This window comes from Mustela lutreola, chromosome 9 (genome assembly GCF_030435805.1).
Source record: "Mustela lutreola isolate mMusLut2 chromosome 9, mMusLut2.pri, whole genome shotgun sequence".
In the NCBI taxonomy this organism is placed as follows: Eukaryota; Metazoa; Chordata; class Mammalia; order Carnivora; family Mustelidae; genus Mustela; species Mustela lutreola.
In genome coordinates, this window is record NC_081298.1 from 35,053,222 (window position 1) to 35,067,710 (window position 14,489).

At 41.6% G+C, this 14,489-nt stretch overlaps 1 protein-coding gene across 3 annotated transcripts in view; it reads right to left on the reverse strand.

Moving 5' to 3' along the window:
* PAK5 (p21 (RAC1) activated kinase 5) overlaps positions 1–14,489 on the reverse strand; it is a 295,578-nt gene that overhangs the window by 93,604 nt on the left and 187,485 nt on the right. For all 3 annotated transcript variants that reach the window (XM_059134013.1, XM_059134011.1, XM_059134012.1), the window contains one exon: positions 10,167–10,379. In XM_059134013.1, coding sequence (XP_058989996.1) covers positions 10,167–10,370 — 204 coding nt within the window. In that variant the 5' untranslated portion in view covers positions 10,371–10,379. The remainder of the gene's footprint in view (positions 1–10,166; positions 10,380–14,489) is intronic.

A 14,489-nucleotide genomic window follows, 5' to 3' on the forward strand; every position in this document is an offset into this window, starting at 1 on the left:
CCTGTTTCCTAGGTTATTCCTATAAAATCCACAGATTATTAGAAGTTTTATGCCTGCCTTGCCTCCCACCAGCATCTGCTCTGGCATCAGTCCTGGGATCAAACAATCACAATGAGGTGGACGCAGAGCCCCTGCATGCACCCTGTCCCTATGTGGGAACTGCCCGACCTCCTCTCCAGAGTCAGAGGAGACCACAGTCACAGCAGGGATGCTGGCAAAGGCAGAAGCCATAGACCTAACTGTCAATTAGTCCTAGATTACTTTCTAGTACAACCCACTACTGACAATTGATACATGGTACATTCTATTTATGTCTACCTTGGTCTTGAGGGTGACTGCCAATACTCAGCTCTTGAGAGGGAGTGATTGTGACCATTCTTGTATGAGGTCTTGGTGGTCCAATCCTTTTTTTTTTTAAAAAGATTTTATTTATTTATTTGACAGACAGAGATCACAAGTAGGCAGAGAGGCAGGCAGAGAGAGAGAGGAGGAAGCAGGTTCCCTGCTGAGCTGAGAGCCCGATGCGGGACTCGATCCCAGGACCCTGGGATTATGACCTGAGCTGAAGGGAGAGGCTTTAACCCACTGTCCCACCCAGGCACCCCCGTCTTGGTGGTCCAATCTTAACTGGAAGCCTAGAATCCACCTCCTAAGTTCCAGGATCATGGACTAGGAACATCCAATTATTTGGGGCTTGTTTCAGTGAGTCGCAGGTGTGGGCTACTTTCGGTGTGGTTACAGAGCTGCCTGGGTGTTAAGATAAACAACCTGGAGGGGGGTGCCTGGGTGGCTCAGTGGCTTAAGCCTCTGCCTTCGGCTCAGGTCGTGATCTCAGGGTCCTGGGATCGAGCCCTGCATCGGGCTCTCTGCTCGGCATGGAGCCTGCTTCCTTCTCTCTCTCTGCCTGCCTCTCTGCCTACTTGTGATCTCTGTCTGTCAAATAAATAAATAAAATCTTTAAAAAAAAAAAAGAAAAAAGAAAAAAAAGAAAGATGAACAACCTGGAGGCCCAGAAGAGGAGTAATGCTTACATCCTCCCTCCTGGAAAGGGAAGAAGGGGTGAGGTTCCACAGTGATCACTTTCCTGCGATAGAACCCTCTCCCCTGAAACCATCAGCTGCTTCTGGAGGAACAACATCTGAGTTTAAAGCTGCTCCATCTTGGAAAGGAAATGTTAAGGTAGAGGTAGCTTAAGTAAAACCCTGCAGTAAAAAAAAAAGAAAGATGGTACTTACAAGTGGTTGATGATGATTTTATATTTTTAACTTTCAGAGGGGTCTGTGGGCATGCATGTGCACATGGTGGGGGGCGGGCATGGGGCACATCAAATCCTAATCTCACTGATACAAGGCAAAACTGTTCTCAGAAGCTTTCAGATATGACTGGATCATAGAAATGAACGTATACAATACATCTGGCTTTGGTCTTGGCTTTGTCTACTGCTTTGGAAAAAGGGGTACATCATGTCCAAATCTCCTGACGTTAGGCAAGTGGGAGAATTTAAGGCCACTGTGATGGGTTTCTTCCACATTCTCTCTGGCTGTGGGAAGTTGAGAAGGCATATTGAAAATGGAAGGAGAGATTCCAGGACATAAGGGGCACTGAAAGAATTGTTATCCCCAGCGGCAGTTTTGCAAGTGTGGATGGAAATACTAGTGATAACCTCAGCACAGGATTAACAACCCATTCTCCTAGGGAATGTCTTGGTTTCAGTCAACAGACCCTGCTGTAGGTTTTTGTGGTTGGTTGGTTTCGATGAGAGGCTTTAAAATCCAGGTGATGTGCCCCACAGATTTCATGTTTACATTTTCCTTTCCAAAAAAAGTAAGTCTTTAAAACACACTATTTGTTTTGTAAGAAGATTTATCAAAATCATATAATCAGAAGGATTCCTTGAATCTCAACTCTTATACCCATTTAATTAATAATGTCCCTAAACGCTGAAGGATGGCATATCAAATCAATATAGTTGGGGCACTTTAAATTGGATTGTGCTTTTATTCCTTTTAAAGAGTTTATTTATCCATGAGAGAGAGAGAGAGAGAGAGAGAGAGAGAGCACACAAGCAGGGGGAGCAGTAGGCAGAAGGCAGAAGAAGGCTCCCACCTGAGAGGCTCAATCTCAGGACTTCAGGATCATGACCCGAGCTGAAGGCAGACACTTAACCGACTGAGCCACCCAGGCGACCTGGATCTGACTTTTAAATGAATTAATTCATTTCATAATAGAACAATTTCTTGATCTGAGACTGCAATCCCTCATGCACTGGGGTTTAACCAATGGCAAACTCCTGACTGTGACTTCTAAAAGCCCCAACACCATCCAGACCCTCTTATCTACCTGACCATTATCTCCCACTTCTCTTCCCCAACCACTGTGCTCCAGCCTCATGAGGATCTGTTTGTCCTTTAAAGTCTTCGTATTTGTTCCCACCACAGGGCCTTTGCACTGGTTTTTCCTTCCATCTGTGAATTTCTATCCTCCTGGGCTTCTCCTGGTTCCCTTATCACCTTCCCAGTAGGACTCTACTCAAGGACTCCAAATAACTTCCCCACGCCCTCAGTTTTTTAATATTTTATGTTTGATATTCTTCATCTCATTTAATGCTACCAAAGCTGTGTTGTTTACTTATTTACATGATCATTATCTGTTTCCTATGAAGAGTCAGGCTCCCCAGAATAGGCACCTGGCACTTCTTATTCAAATAGGAAGTTCCTCGCCCAGAACTACCCCTGGGACAGAATGAGCACTCAATAAATGAATGAGTGAAATTAATGTAAAATTTTCTGCATCTTGTGGGTTTTAAAGATACAGATCTCAGAACTGGCTCTGAGTTAATAAACAAGGATCGGCAACCTTTTGTACATGCTTAACAATGACATTATCAATATATATATATATATATATATTTTTTTTTTTTAAAGATTTTATTTATTTATTTGACAGAGAGAAATCACAAGTAGATGGAGAGGCAGGCAGAGAGAGAGGGAAGCAGGCTCTCCGCTGAGCAGAGAGCCCGATGTGGGACTCGATCCCAGGACTCTGAGATCATGACCCGAGCCGAAGGCAGCGGCTTAACCCACTGAGCCACCCAGGCGCCCCGACATTATCAATATTTGTATAGGAGGCTAGGTATTGGTGTAATAATACATTTCATGGCCTTATGATAATTTATGCCTTTTTTCTCTTTTGAGATTCTATTTAAATTCAAGTTAGTTAACATACAGTATAGTATTAGTTGCAGGAGTAGGATTTAGTGATTCATCCCTTTCATATAACACTCAGTGCTCAAGAAAACAAGTGCCCTTGTTAATGCCCTTCACCTATTTACCCCATCCCCCTACCCACCTCCCTTCCAGCAACCCTCAGTTTTTCCCCTACAGTTAAGAGTCTCTTATGGTTTGTCACTCTCTCTGTTTTTATCTTATTTTATTTACTGTTTTTGTTGGTTTATAGGCACTTACTCTTTTTCTAAAAATGTTTATGGTTGAAGCAGGCAAGAAATCTTGATTTTCTTGAAATGCTTGGAAGACTCTGATGAATTAATATCTAAATATATAATTTGATCAACAGAATTAATTCAGTCATAAGGGATATTTTTCTAAAGAACTGCTCACCAGATCTGTAATTTTATTCCATTATTAAACCGAAGTACAAACTGCAGAACGCATTCTCTTCCACACACTAAAGCTCCTAGAGAGTTCGGATCCTGGCCACATAAGCTGATCCTCACTTTATGGATAAGGAGACATCTGTTCAAAGAAGTCGGTAGGCTACTTATCTAAAGACACACAGAACTGGCAGATCTTGGGCCTCTGCTCCAGTGTCGGACTCCCTGAACCCTCTCTCCTCTTTCCAATCCTAAGCGCCTAGCAGGGTGAGCATCTGGGCACTGGATTTCAGCTTGTAAGGAAGGTGCTTCTATGTTGAGTAGGATATTTTAGTGGGAACAGACCTGAAAGGAGGAAGACGTACAGCCACGCAGATTTAAGAAGAAAATCATGGGGGGGCTCTATCAGCTGTAAGAGGGTAGCCGGTGGAAAACACTGGGATGAAAATAAGAGAGTAGGAATCACTCAGTGCAGCTAGCAGTGTAGGAGGCTTTCAGATTATAAGACATGAAACAGGCACAGGGGCCCCAAAGTCATGAAGGGGCAACCTTCGACTCTCACAGTTGCCGTGAGTGTCATTTGGCTACGAGCACGACAACCATCTGATGCCCAGTTTGAACCCCCTGGTGACAGCTCTCAGAAGATGAAGGTGGCACTAGAAGAAATGATCCCTCCACACTTAAGTCTGAGCAGTGAGGAAGAGCCCTTCGGTGACATGGAAATGAGAAGGATCCCTGGGAGACCCTGTTCCCTTGGGTCAAAAGCAAATCAATGCCAGAAATGTTGGAGAGTTGCCTTGTAGTTCAAAAAAGTGGATGGCAAAACTTCCCAAGCAAGTGGTGAGTCCCATGGAAACAGAACTAAATTAAGGATGATGTGGCTCTGAAGACATAAATCCTGAATGTGAAATTGTGAATCAGGAAAAGAGACAGAGGGTGGAGAATCAGAGAGTAATTATGATGGGAGTGTTCTGTGATGAGCTTTCTACTTAGGCTCTGCTGGTGGAGAATACGAAACAGCGGCACAAGCCCTCAAGAAGGACGGACGGTGTGGCCAGACCTGAGCCTTTCCTGCTCTTGATTTTCCCTGTTTCTGAGAGTAGGATGCTTTTTGACGTGATGGCCAAGGGTAAAGGAGGAAGGAGAACCTCACTTTAAAGGACAATAAAACACCAAAGATGACAAAGACGAAGCAAACCCAGGCGGAGCCAGTTTTGCTTTGGTATTCTTTGCGCATCTTCAACCTTGAAAAGATAAAGAGAAGACTGTCAGTAAGAATTTGAAAGATAAATTAGAGAAGGGATGGTGAGCAACGATGTAGAGATTTTCAATGATGCCGAAACTCTTGGTTGGGGCAAATTATATTCTGTGACACTGAAAAGGAAGGAATATTACATCCAAGGATCTCAGATAGTTGGAGAGACTTGAAGATTACCAGCCAACTAGAGAAGACAGACATCTCTATTAAAAAAGAAAAACCACCCAAAACCATCAGTAGAGGGTGAGGAGCAAATTGTAGAAGCCACATATGATAAAATTTGACATCAGCCTGGGGCGCCTGGGTGGCTCAGTGGGTTAAGCCTCTGCCTTTGGCTCAGGTCATGATCTCAGGGTCCTGGGATCAAGCCCCACCACATCAGGCTCTCTGCTCAGCGGGGAGCCTCCTTTCTCCTCTCTCTGCCTGCCTTTCTGTGTACTTGTGATTTCTCTCTGTCTCTGTCAAATAAATAAAATCTTAAAAAAAAAAATCTTTAAAATTTGACGTCAGCCTAAACACAATGGTTCTCAAATTTTTGGTCTCCAGAACTTCTTATAATTATGGAGGACAGACTCCGAAATACTTTGGTTTATGTTTTATCTATCAACATTTACTGTATTTGAAATCAAAACTGAGAAATATCTAGAACATAAGAATACAAAGCACTGCTCCATTGGGTATCAGACCAATGACGTCAAGACATGTCATGTAGCTCCTAGGAAGCTCCACTGTACACTTAGGAGAGAGTGAGAGTGGAAAATGCAAATGCAAATGACCCCATGGTACATTAAAATGAGTTTGATCATGCAGACTCCCTCAAAGAGTTCAGACCATACTTTGAGAACTGCTACAAAATAACTTCTCACCATGTGCCTAAGGAGACATGGACGTTCATGACAATATTACTCACAAATAGCAAATACTTGTCAATATCCCTTAATAGAGAAACAGATAAACTGTAAAAACAAACAAACAAACAAAACAAAACAAAAAAACCCTCCAAACCCTCTAATTCCTAAATAAACTCATTTTCTACACATACATATGATTTATCTCAAAACAATGTTAAACAAAACAGCAAGTTGGAGAATATTAGATATAGGATGACATCGTTTAGTAAGATTTCAGTATAACAAATAATACTGTTATTTCTATAGCTCTATACTTGAAACTGAAAACCAAATATGAAACAAATATTAAAACATGCTATCTGTTCACGTTAGGTAGAAGCTACAAAGGCTTTTTAATATCATCCTTTATATTTACTTTTAGCATCTTTTAAATGATTTCTCGGCTGTTTCAGAGAGTGACCATTAAATTCGAACTTTAGTCCAGTTAAAACAGTGGTTCTTAAAATGTGCCCCTCCCCTCAACCATCAGCAGCATGAGCAGCAAATGAGGGCTTGTTCAACATGCAAATCACCAAGCCCCCCCAGATCTACTGAATCTGAATCTCTAGGTTGGAGCTGGGGAATCTGGGTCGTAACAAACTCCTTAAGAGATTTTGATTAAAGTCCAAGTTTAAGAAGCAAGGGACAAGAACAATGTGACCGTTCAACCTGCCATTTATATAAATGCATCTCATTCGGAAGTAATTTTGGTAATATTGCTTATGATGTTCCGTGGACAAAATGATGTTGGACAGAAAAAGGAGTTTCCCAAAGGTACTTACAAAATGTTTTAAAGGGATCTCCCCCAAACCCCTCCACCACCTCTGAGGGCTCAGATTTTCTCAGTTTGCCTACATGCCTTTGGCTGAGTACACGCATTTTAACTTCTGATGCAAGTCTGAGCTAACCTGTGCTTTTGGTTACATTTCTGAGCATTTAGAAATCCTGACCAGCATAAACTTGTATTGATTATACCTTATGCAGATAAATTCCTTTATAATTACCTAAATCAAAGATCTTAAAGTGTGGTTTCCAGACCAGCAGCATCAGCATCACCTGAAAACTTATTAGAAATGCAAATTTCTGACCCCAACCGAGTCCTGCTGAATCAGAAACTCTGGGGATGAGCCCAGCAATCTGTGTTTTATCAAGCCCTCCAGGGGACTCGGATGGACTATAGTTTAAGAAACACTGACTGAAATCGATCTATATGGAAGAAGGGTGTCCTGGCAAGGGAGACAAGCAATTTAAAGAAGGTTATGAATTGGAACAGCTGAAGCTCTAATCAGAGAAGAGTTCATTGTGCTGGTGAATTTTCCTTCAGAACCAGCCTGCCCAAAGCTTACTGATGGCTACCCAGGAACCGGCAATTTGCCACAGTGCAAGGCACTATGCATTTCTTCCATTTACTGTTTTCACGTCGCGATCTCTCATTGTTCTTTGACCCCGTTACAGGACAACCTGAGCAAATTAGAATTGCTGCTTTTACTTGAAGAACTTTGTCAAAAAAGCTTTAAATCTGCACAGCTCTTCTCACTCCTTTCTGTCAATTACTTCATAACTTGTTTCAAGGGTTGTTCAGACTTCTGAAACAGATTCTGCATGATTTATTATAATATGTTTAAAATAGGGACGATTTCTTCAGAGAAGACATTTCCAAAGAGCGGGATCATCCGAACCACATGACATACTTTGGCCCCCTGAGCCTTTTATTTTCTTTATTCTAGAGGGGCTGGTGGAGTCTGCAGGATTCCCTCGGACCACCAGTACTGCCCAATAGCATTAACTGCACTCAGGATCAGGAGGAGAGTATCAAGTACGGATTTATGGGGCATCCTTCAGTTGAAAGCATTTGCTTAACTTTACTTCTTCTGGGGAAAATTCAGCCTAGCTGAGTACTGTTTTGTCACTCCCCATCTGTATTTACTTTCTTTCTCACAGGCAAAATTGTGCCTTAAGTCCCATGTGCAAAATTCAGGCCTGGGTCTACGCTGGAGATGTATTTTCCAGTCATCTTGTGGTTTGCATATAAGTGTCTCTAAAAAATATTTTCATTTCATACAGACTGGAGGCTCACTCATAGGACATCAGAGCAAGAAGGCCCCTACCATGAGTAAGAGAATCCTGAGGCTCAGGAGCTTGGCAGGTAGGAAACCTTGCTCTGACTCTCCATGGGGCTGTCATAGAGGATATGGGCCAGCCCACCTGAGAGATGGAAGAAATGAACTAGAAGTCTTGTTAAGTCCACCATCCACCAAGAACGGTGGATTATCACTGAGATAGGCGTGTCCTCCTCTACCAGCAGCCAGGGCCTGCTAGGGCTCAGACGAGTGAAAAAACCACAGTGAATAAACGATGCTCTCTAGTAAGACAGCACACATCCTGGGCCTTTAGCTAGGATGTTATACTAAGACTGCCTCCTTCTAGAATGTTCCTCATCATCTGATAACCACACTCAATAACTGTATTTCACTTGGGCATTTTACCTTCTCTGTGACGATCAGTGGCAGAGAATTTTCTGCACACAATGCATATTCCAATGCCTGAGTTTTAGAAAAACTTGGGATATGAGAAAAAATAAAAATAAATAAAAAACAAATTCTTTCTAGTCCCAGTTTCGTATCAGATATGCCTCCCCCACCAATTATTTAGTCATTCTGAAGCACTAGGCTTCCCTTAGGGAGAAAATCCTATTCAATAAAAGGATACTGCCTAATATCAACCAGTAGAGTTGGTTAATTGGTCAGTTTCTATTAAGTATCATTACCCTTTTTGTCCCTAAAGATGTATCTTCGCAAATATCCATCTTTCGAGTATTTTGCATTTTAGCTGCCTGAAAAATTTCAAAATCTTATCAGAAAATCAAACTGACAAAATGCACAATTAGAAGACTCTGTATTTATCTTTGGGTTGAACAGACCCACCCATTTCAATAACAGAATAGAAAACAAAACAAAACAGTACCAAAAGAAAATGACAAAAAATATGCTTGAATGATGGAATCACAGTGCTAATTTATTCAGCCTTGGTGATCTAAGAATTTCCAGTAACTCACCAGGTAGGCTTCTTTTTTTGCATCCTCTAAAAACACAACCATTCCTGTTTTGTCTAAACACTTAAACACAATGTATTCAATATCCAAGTTTACTCAGAAGAAGGTATTCATACCTCAGATGTTTGCTAATGTCATGAGGAAGAGACACAGAATAGAATCTAATCTCTTAAATAACAGGACAATAAACTTCAATGACATTTAACCCCCATAGATAGCTTTTGGGCAATTGCTTGGTGGTCTACAGAATTCATACCATTCTGAGACACATAAAGAAACAGCAATGAGGGGCGCCTGGGTGGCTCAGTGGTTTAAAGCCTCTGTCTTCGGCTCAGGTCATGATCCCAGGGTGTTGGGATCAAGCCCCGTGTTAAGCTCTCTGCTTAGCAGGGAGCCTGTTTCCCCCCCTCTCTCTGCCTGCCTCTCTGCCTACTTGTGATCTCTGTCAAATAAATAAATAAAATCTTAAAAAAAAAAAAAAGAAATAGCAATGACTGGATTTTCTCTATAGTCACTTGACATACCTGAAATTCCCAGTGATGGGTGTTATATGTAAACAATGAATCATGGAACACTACATCAAAAACTAATGACATACTGTATAGTGACTAACATAACATAATAACTAATACTAATAAATTTATTGGAACTAATTTCTTCTTTAATGCAGTTACTCTCATGAACATCCCTTGCCAAAAATCTACTAGCCCTTTCTTTAAGGTAAATTATATCCTAAGACTCAAGTGACTCATTTTTATTTGAAATAGCTAGACCATGAAGACAAATATGAATATATATGTATTTAAACATGATTACATATAAAACATGCACACTATTTTAGGTATGTAGGTATATGTGCATGTATATACATACATAAGAATCATTATTGTTGAAAATCTGTTAGTATTAAGTTTTATATACAAGTTTAATCATTCTGAGGGCAAATGCAAAACACCTAAAGGGTTTTATTTAATTTATTTAATTTCTATTTAATCAGAAGTTACCGCCAACACTTACCAGTGGGGGTCAATAATATTCTTCGGTATGAAGACTAGCAAACACCATTTTAAAGTAGAAATAGGGCTTCTCTATTTTGTGATTGCATTTTATGTGTTTTATGTGTTTGATTTTTAAAAAAATCTCACATCTGAAAGCTGAGGTTCCTTTTCATGTGCTGCAATTGACAATAAGTGGGGAATATTATACTCATTGGAGAATAAGTACGGATCATCAGCAGAGATTTAAAAAACAAGTGCATGATTTAGGCACTTTTCTAGCTTGCCTGTAAAGATCGTGCCCTGCTTCAAATGAGAACATGCCTCTTGAGCCGACTAAAAGACAGAATCCCCGCCATACCTTCATGGGAGCCAGCTGGATGGGTGTGATGCAGGAAGGGTCCACCATGGGCTTCGGCCTATTGGCCGTGTCCGCTAAGAGGCTGTGCCACTGCTGGGGGAGGCCCGTGAACTTCTGTTCTTGTGGATCAAACCCAGTGTGCACCCTGTGTTCAAAGTTGGAGGGACCAGATATTTCAATCTTTTTCTTTTTCTTTCCGAACATGATGCAAACCTGGGAAATGCAAACAGAACAAGAGATCACTGGTTAGATCTCGCTGGCATTAAGACGACAGGAAAAATGATTCCATTGCAGTTCTAGATTTTCAATGATTCCTCTCTGTCTCAGCTGCAAAAGACAAAAGTTGGATTTTCAGGGTGCATAGAGGAGGTATTTCGTTCCTAATCTGTTTTCTCCTTGCCCTTGCCATGTGGAACATAGTTCCCTGTCCCACTGATCTTGGATTTGGCCATGGGACTGCTGTGCAGTCCAGGGTAGAGGGTTTTGAAGGCACTGTGTGTCTCCACTTTCCTCCTTGTGCTTCTGCCATCTGGCAAGAAGACCTGTCTTGTGCATATTCCCTCAGCCTGGATCCTGGAAGGAGAGATGTGTGAAACCGACCCAAATCCAACCTCCAGTCTGGATTCAGGTGCAGATGAGTCACAGGGGACTCGGGGTAAGAAAGCAATGTTTATAATTATGCCACTAAGATTCCAGCCTTGTTATGTGGTATTAGCAAAGCAAAAGCTGACAGGTACAGTGGGAGAAGCATCTCAAAGTTTGGCATGCACTTAATATCTGAACACTTTTGGACAAACAGGGGTATAGATGAAAAATGGGGTTAATAATCACAATCACCAATAAGTCAATCAGAGAAAGACAATTATATGATCTCTGATATGAGGGATTTCAGAGGCAGGGCGGGGGGTTGTGGGGAGTAGGGAGGGAAAAAATGAAACGAGATGGGATTGGGAGGGAGACAAACCATAAGAGACCCTTAATCTCATGGAACAAACTGAGGGTTTCTGGGGGGTGGGATGGGGTGGCTGGGTGCTGAACATTGGGGAGAGTATGTGCTATGGTGAGTGCTGCAAATTATGTAAGACTGATGATTCACAGACCTGTACCCCTGAAACAAGTAATATGTTAAATGTTTAAAAAAATCACATTCACCATATACAATTATGATGAGGCTGAAACAAGCAAATGTTTGTAAAACACTCTGAAAGGTACTTGGCACAAAGTTAAGTGCTGCAAATATTAAATAGATCTCTGAACAAATATACAAGAAACCTGAGCGGCAGTGCCTGCAGAGGAGAGAAGAGAGCATCAGGGACAAGGCAGGGAGGAAGACCACTTTTCAATGGATATTCTGTTTAGAACATTGCACAGTGTATTTTGTCTATTTGAAACAATGTGGTTTACCTAATTGAAACATATTCTGTGACCAGGATACCTTCAGGATACCTGTAAAATAGTCACTGTGTGCTTAATGGTACTGAAAACATCTAAGATATCCTGGGTTTGAATCCCAGGCTGGTTCACCTACCTACTATGCTCTTGGGTGTAACTGCTTTTCCATCTCTTAGTTTATTGTGAATAGGACAATCATGATCACTTTGGGAATCCTGAAAACCCGGCTTTATATAAAGGGAGATGGTTTGGTTTCACTGTAGCTTTGCTGGGGAAGCCTTATCTCAGCACTTAGGCTTAAATAGGTGGCTTATCCATTCACACAGCTCCATGTACCTACTCTTCACAGCCTACATCCACTTGCTGTCAATTAATTAGGGATAATGGTGTGCCTGGTGCCTGTTTTCCCTACTAGAGTAGAAGATCCACCAGAGAAGGGATACTGTTAGCTTATTCGTTATGATGTGCCAGTGCCTGGCATACAGAAGGACTCAACAAATATTTGCTGATGGACTAAAATAACAAGCAATGTACATTTATTCATGACTAGCACCTAGGGTAAGAGCTCCATAGATGTTAGCATCTTCCCCTGCTCTTCCCCTCTTCCCCACCCTCTCTCTCTCCCTAGCCTTCATCTTCCATTCAAATGTGTTTCTTCTTGTAACCAGTTATCCTGCTTGGCAAACGGGGTCTTCCTGCTGCCTTCAAACTTTCTCACGGTCCCATTCCATCCTCTACCGATATCTACTAGGTCTGTTGAGCTTCAATAGCAAAATACCCCAAACTGGGAGGTTTTTAAACAATAGTTGGTTCTTTCTCATGGGTCTGGAGTTTGGAATCCAAGATCAAGGCTCTGGCAGATTTGGTGTCTAGTGAGAACCTACTTCCCAGATGGCTATCTTTCCCCTAGAACCATGTTGGAAGGGAAGAGGGAGCTCTTGCACTAATTCCATTCACAAGATTCAACCCTCATGAGCTGGTCATCTCCCAAAGGCCCTACTTCCTAACGCTATCTCTTTGAAGATTAGGAGTTCAACATATGGCTTTTGGAGGTCACATTTAGACCACTGGATGGATATGTATTCTCTTGACTAGATTCCTCACAGCTTTAACTCCCCCAGACTCTATCAAAACCCATTTACCCATCCATCCTGGTTGTTACTTTGGACTAATTTGGAAAATGCATCAAGTGATTAAGAAAAATCAATGAACGATAAAGGCTCAAAACACCTTGATGTGTTGTCTCTTTTGGAGAGCATAATTTTAAAAAACTCTTTAAGTGCTTTACAAAAGTGGACTAATAAATATAAGTCAGCTGATTTTAAACATCTGAGGACACCCCAAGCCAAAAACGTAAAGAACAAAAGGAATCCAGCTGTGGTTGACGACCCTTGCAATGGCCTCCCAATGTTTCATGCCTCCCAGTGTCCATACCCCTGGGTGGGTCTCTCCCACATGACTCTGGGCCTGGATATGTAATTTGCTGTGACCAACGGGACAAAAGAAACCATGACACAAGCATGAAATGATCTTGCACATTGGGGCTTGCCCACCTGCTGCTCTTGGAACCAGCAGCCAGCTTGGGAACAAGGCCAGTCCATCCTGCTGAGGATGACACACTTTGGTCCAGCCACCCATCAGCCCAACCAGGAATCGGTCCAGGTAGCAGAGCCACATAGCTGACTAGCAGCTATTTAGGAGGTGAGTCCAGTCAAAACCAGCAGAAGAACCATGCAGGTGAGCTAGGTCCAAAGTGCTGGCCTACAGAATCAGGACACACTAAATTATCTGTTGCTTTAAGTCATTACATAGTGGAGTACATTTTGGCACAGAAATGCTAAGAGCAAAGACTTGCTTATCATCCCCTATCTTGTATCTTCAGATGCCCATCATTTTTCTTCTTCTACTTTAGCTGCTTCAAAGTCACAAGTAATAATGTTCAATCTGGGTCACTACATTAGCTGCTATACAATTCTATTAACTCAGAGGAATCTTAATTGTGATACTACTCTCTGGTTGGATATGGGCCTGTAATATGGCCAGGATATTATGCCAAGTAAGTAAGTGAGTCTACATCCCATCTTTCAGTGTTATTTCATGAAAACAAAAATAATTTGAAAATATAATTTGGTCATATGTTGGCTGAGTCCACCTGTTTTAATAAACTTTACGACCTTTTAAAAAAAAAAACAAGATAGCAATTATCATAGAAAAATCACATGAGATGAAGTGGGGTTTTTTGGTTTTGTTTTGTTACATGAATTCACACATGAACAAGCACTGAAAATGCTAGGTCACATATTTTTAGAACCAGAATAGAAATGTTTTACTATTTCCTCCTGACTGTGAATGTCCCAGTGGTTGCCATGCCACTCAAATGAGAATGTAAAAAAGAAAATATCAATGAACGAATACTGTTCTTGTTCTAAAATAAGGCAGTTGTGGAGAGGAAATCTGTGGCTGAATTAATTTTCCTACACTGTACCCTGAGATACAACTATAATATAAATGGTTATAAATACAGCGAGACATATCTAGTAAGATTGAGTTGAAGAGTTACAGAGGAAGAAACCAGAAAGGAAAATGAAAAAGTTCTACATTTTCAAGCAACGTTCCTGTGAAGCTCACACTTGACTAAAAAGAGAGAGACTCTCCATGGTGGATGGAGATATTTCATTAGTAATGGCCATTACTCTGAGAGCAATGAGGAATCTCACAGTCAGGTGAAAGAATCCTGAGGCTTTTTACACCATGAAGCAGAGAGATACAAGGAAGGAGGCCCTCCTAAAACCCAAGATCTGCTTGATAGATGGTCTCCTCTCTCTGAGAGGTCCGTGCTTAGTCTGTCCCTGGCATAGTGCTCAAGGTTCATTGCGTCCACTCGCACTTAAAACTCACAATAACCCGGGGTGCCTGGGTCACTCAGGGGGT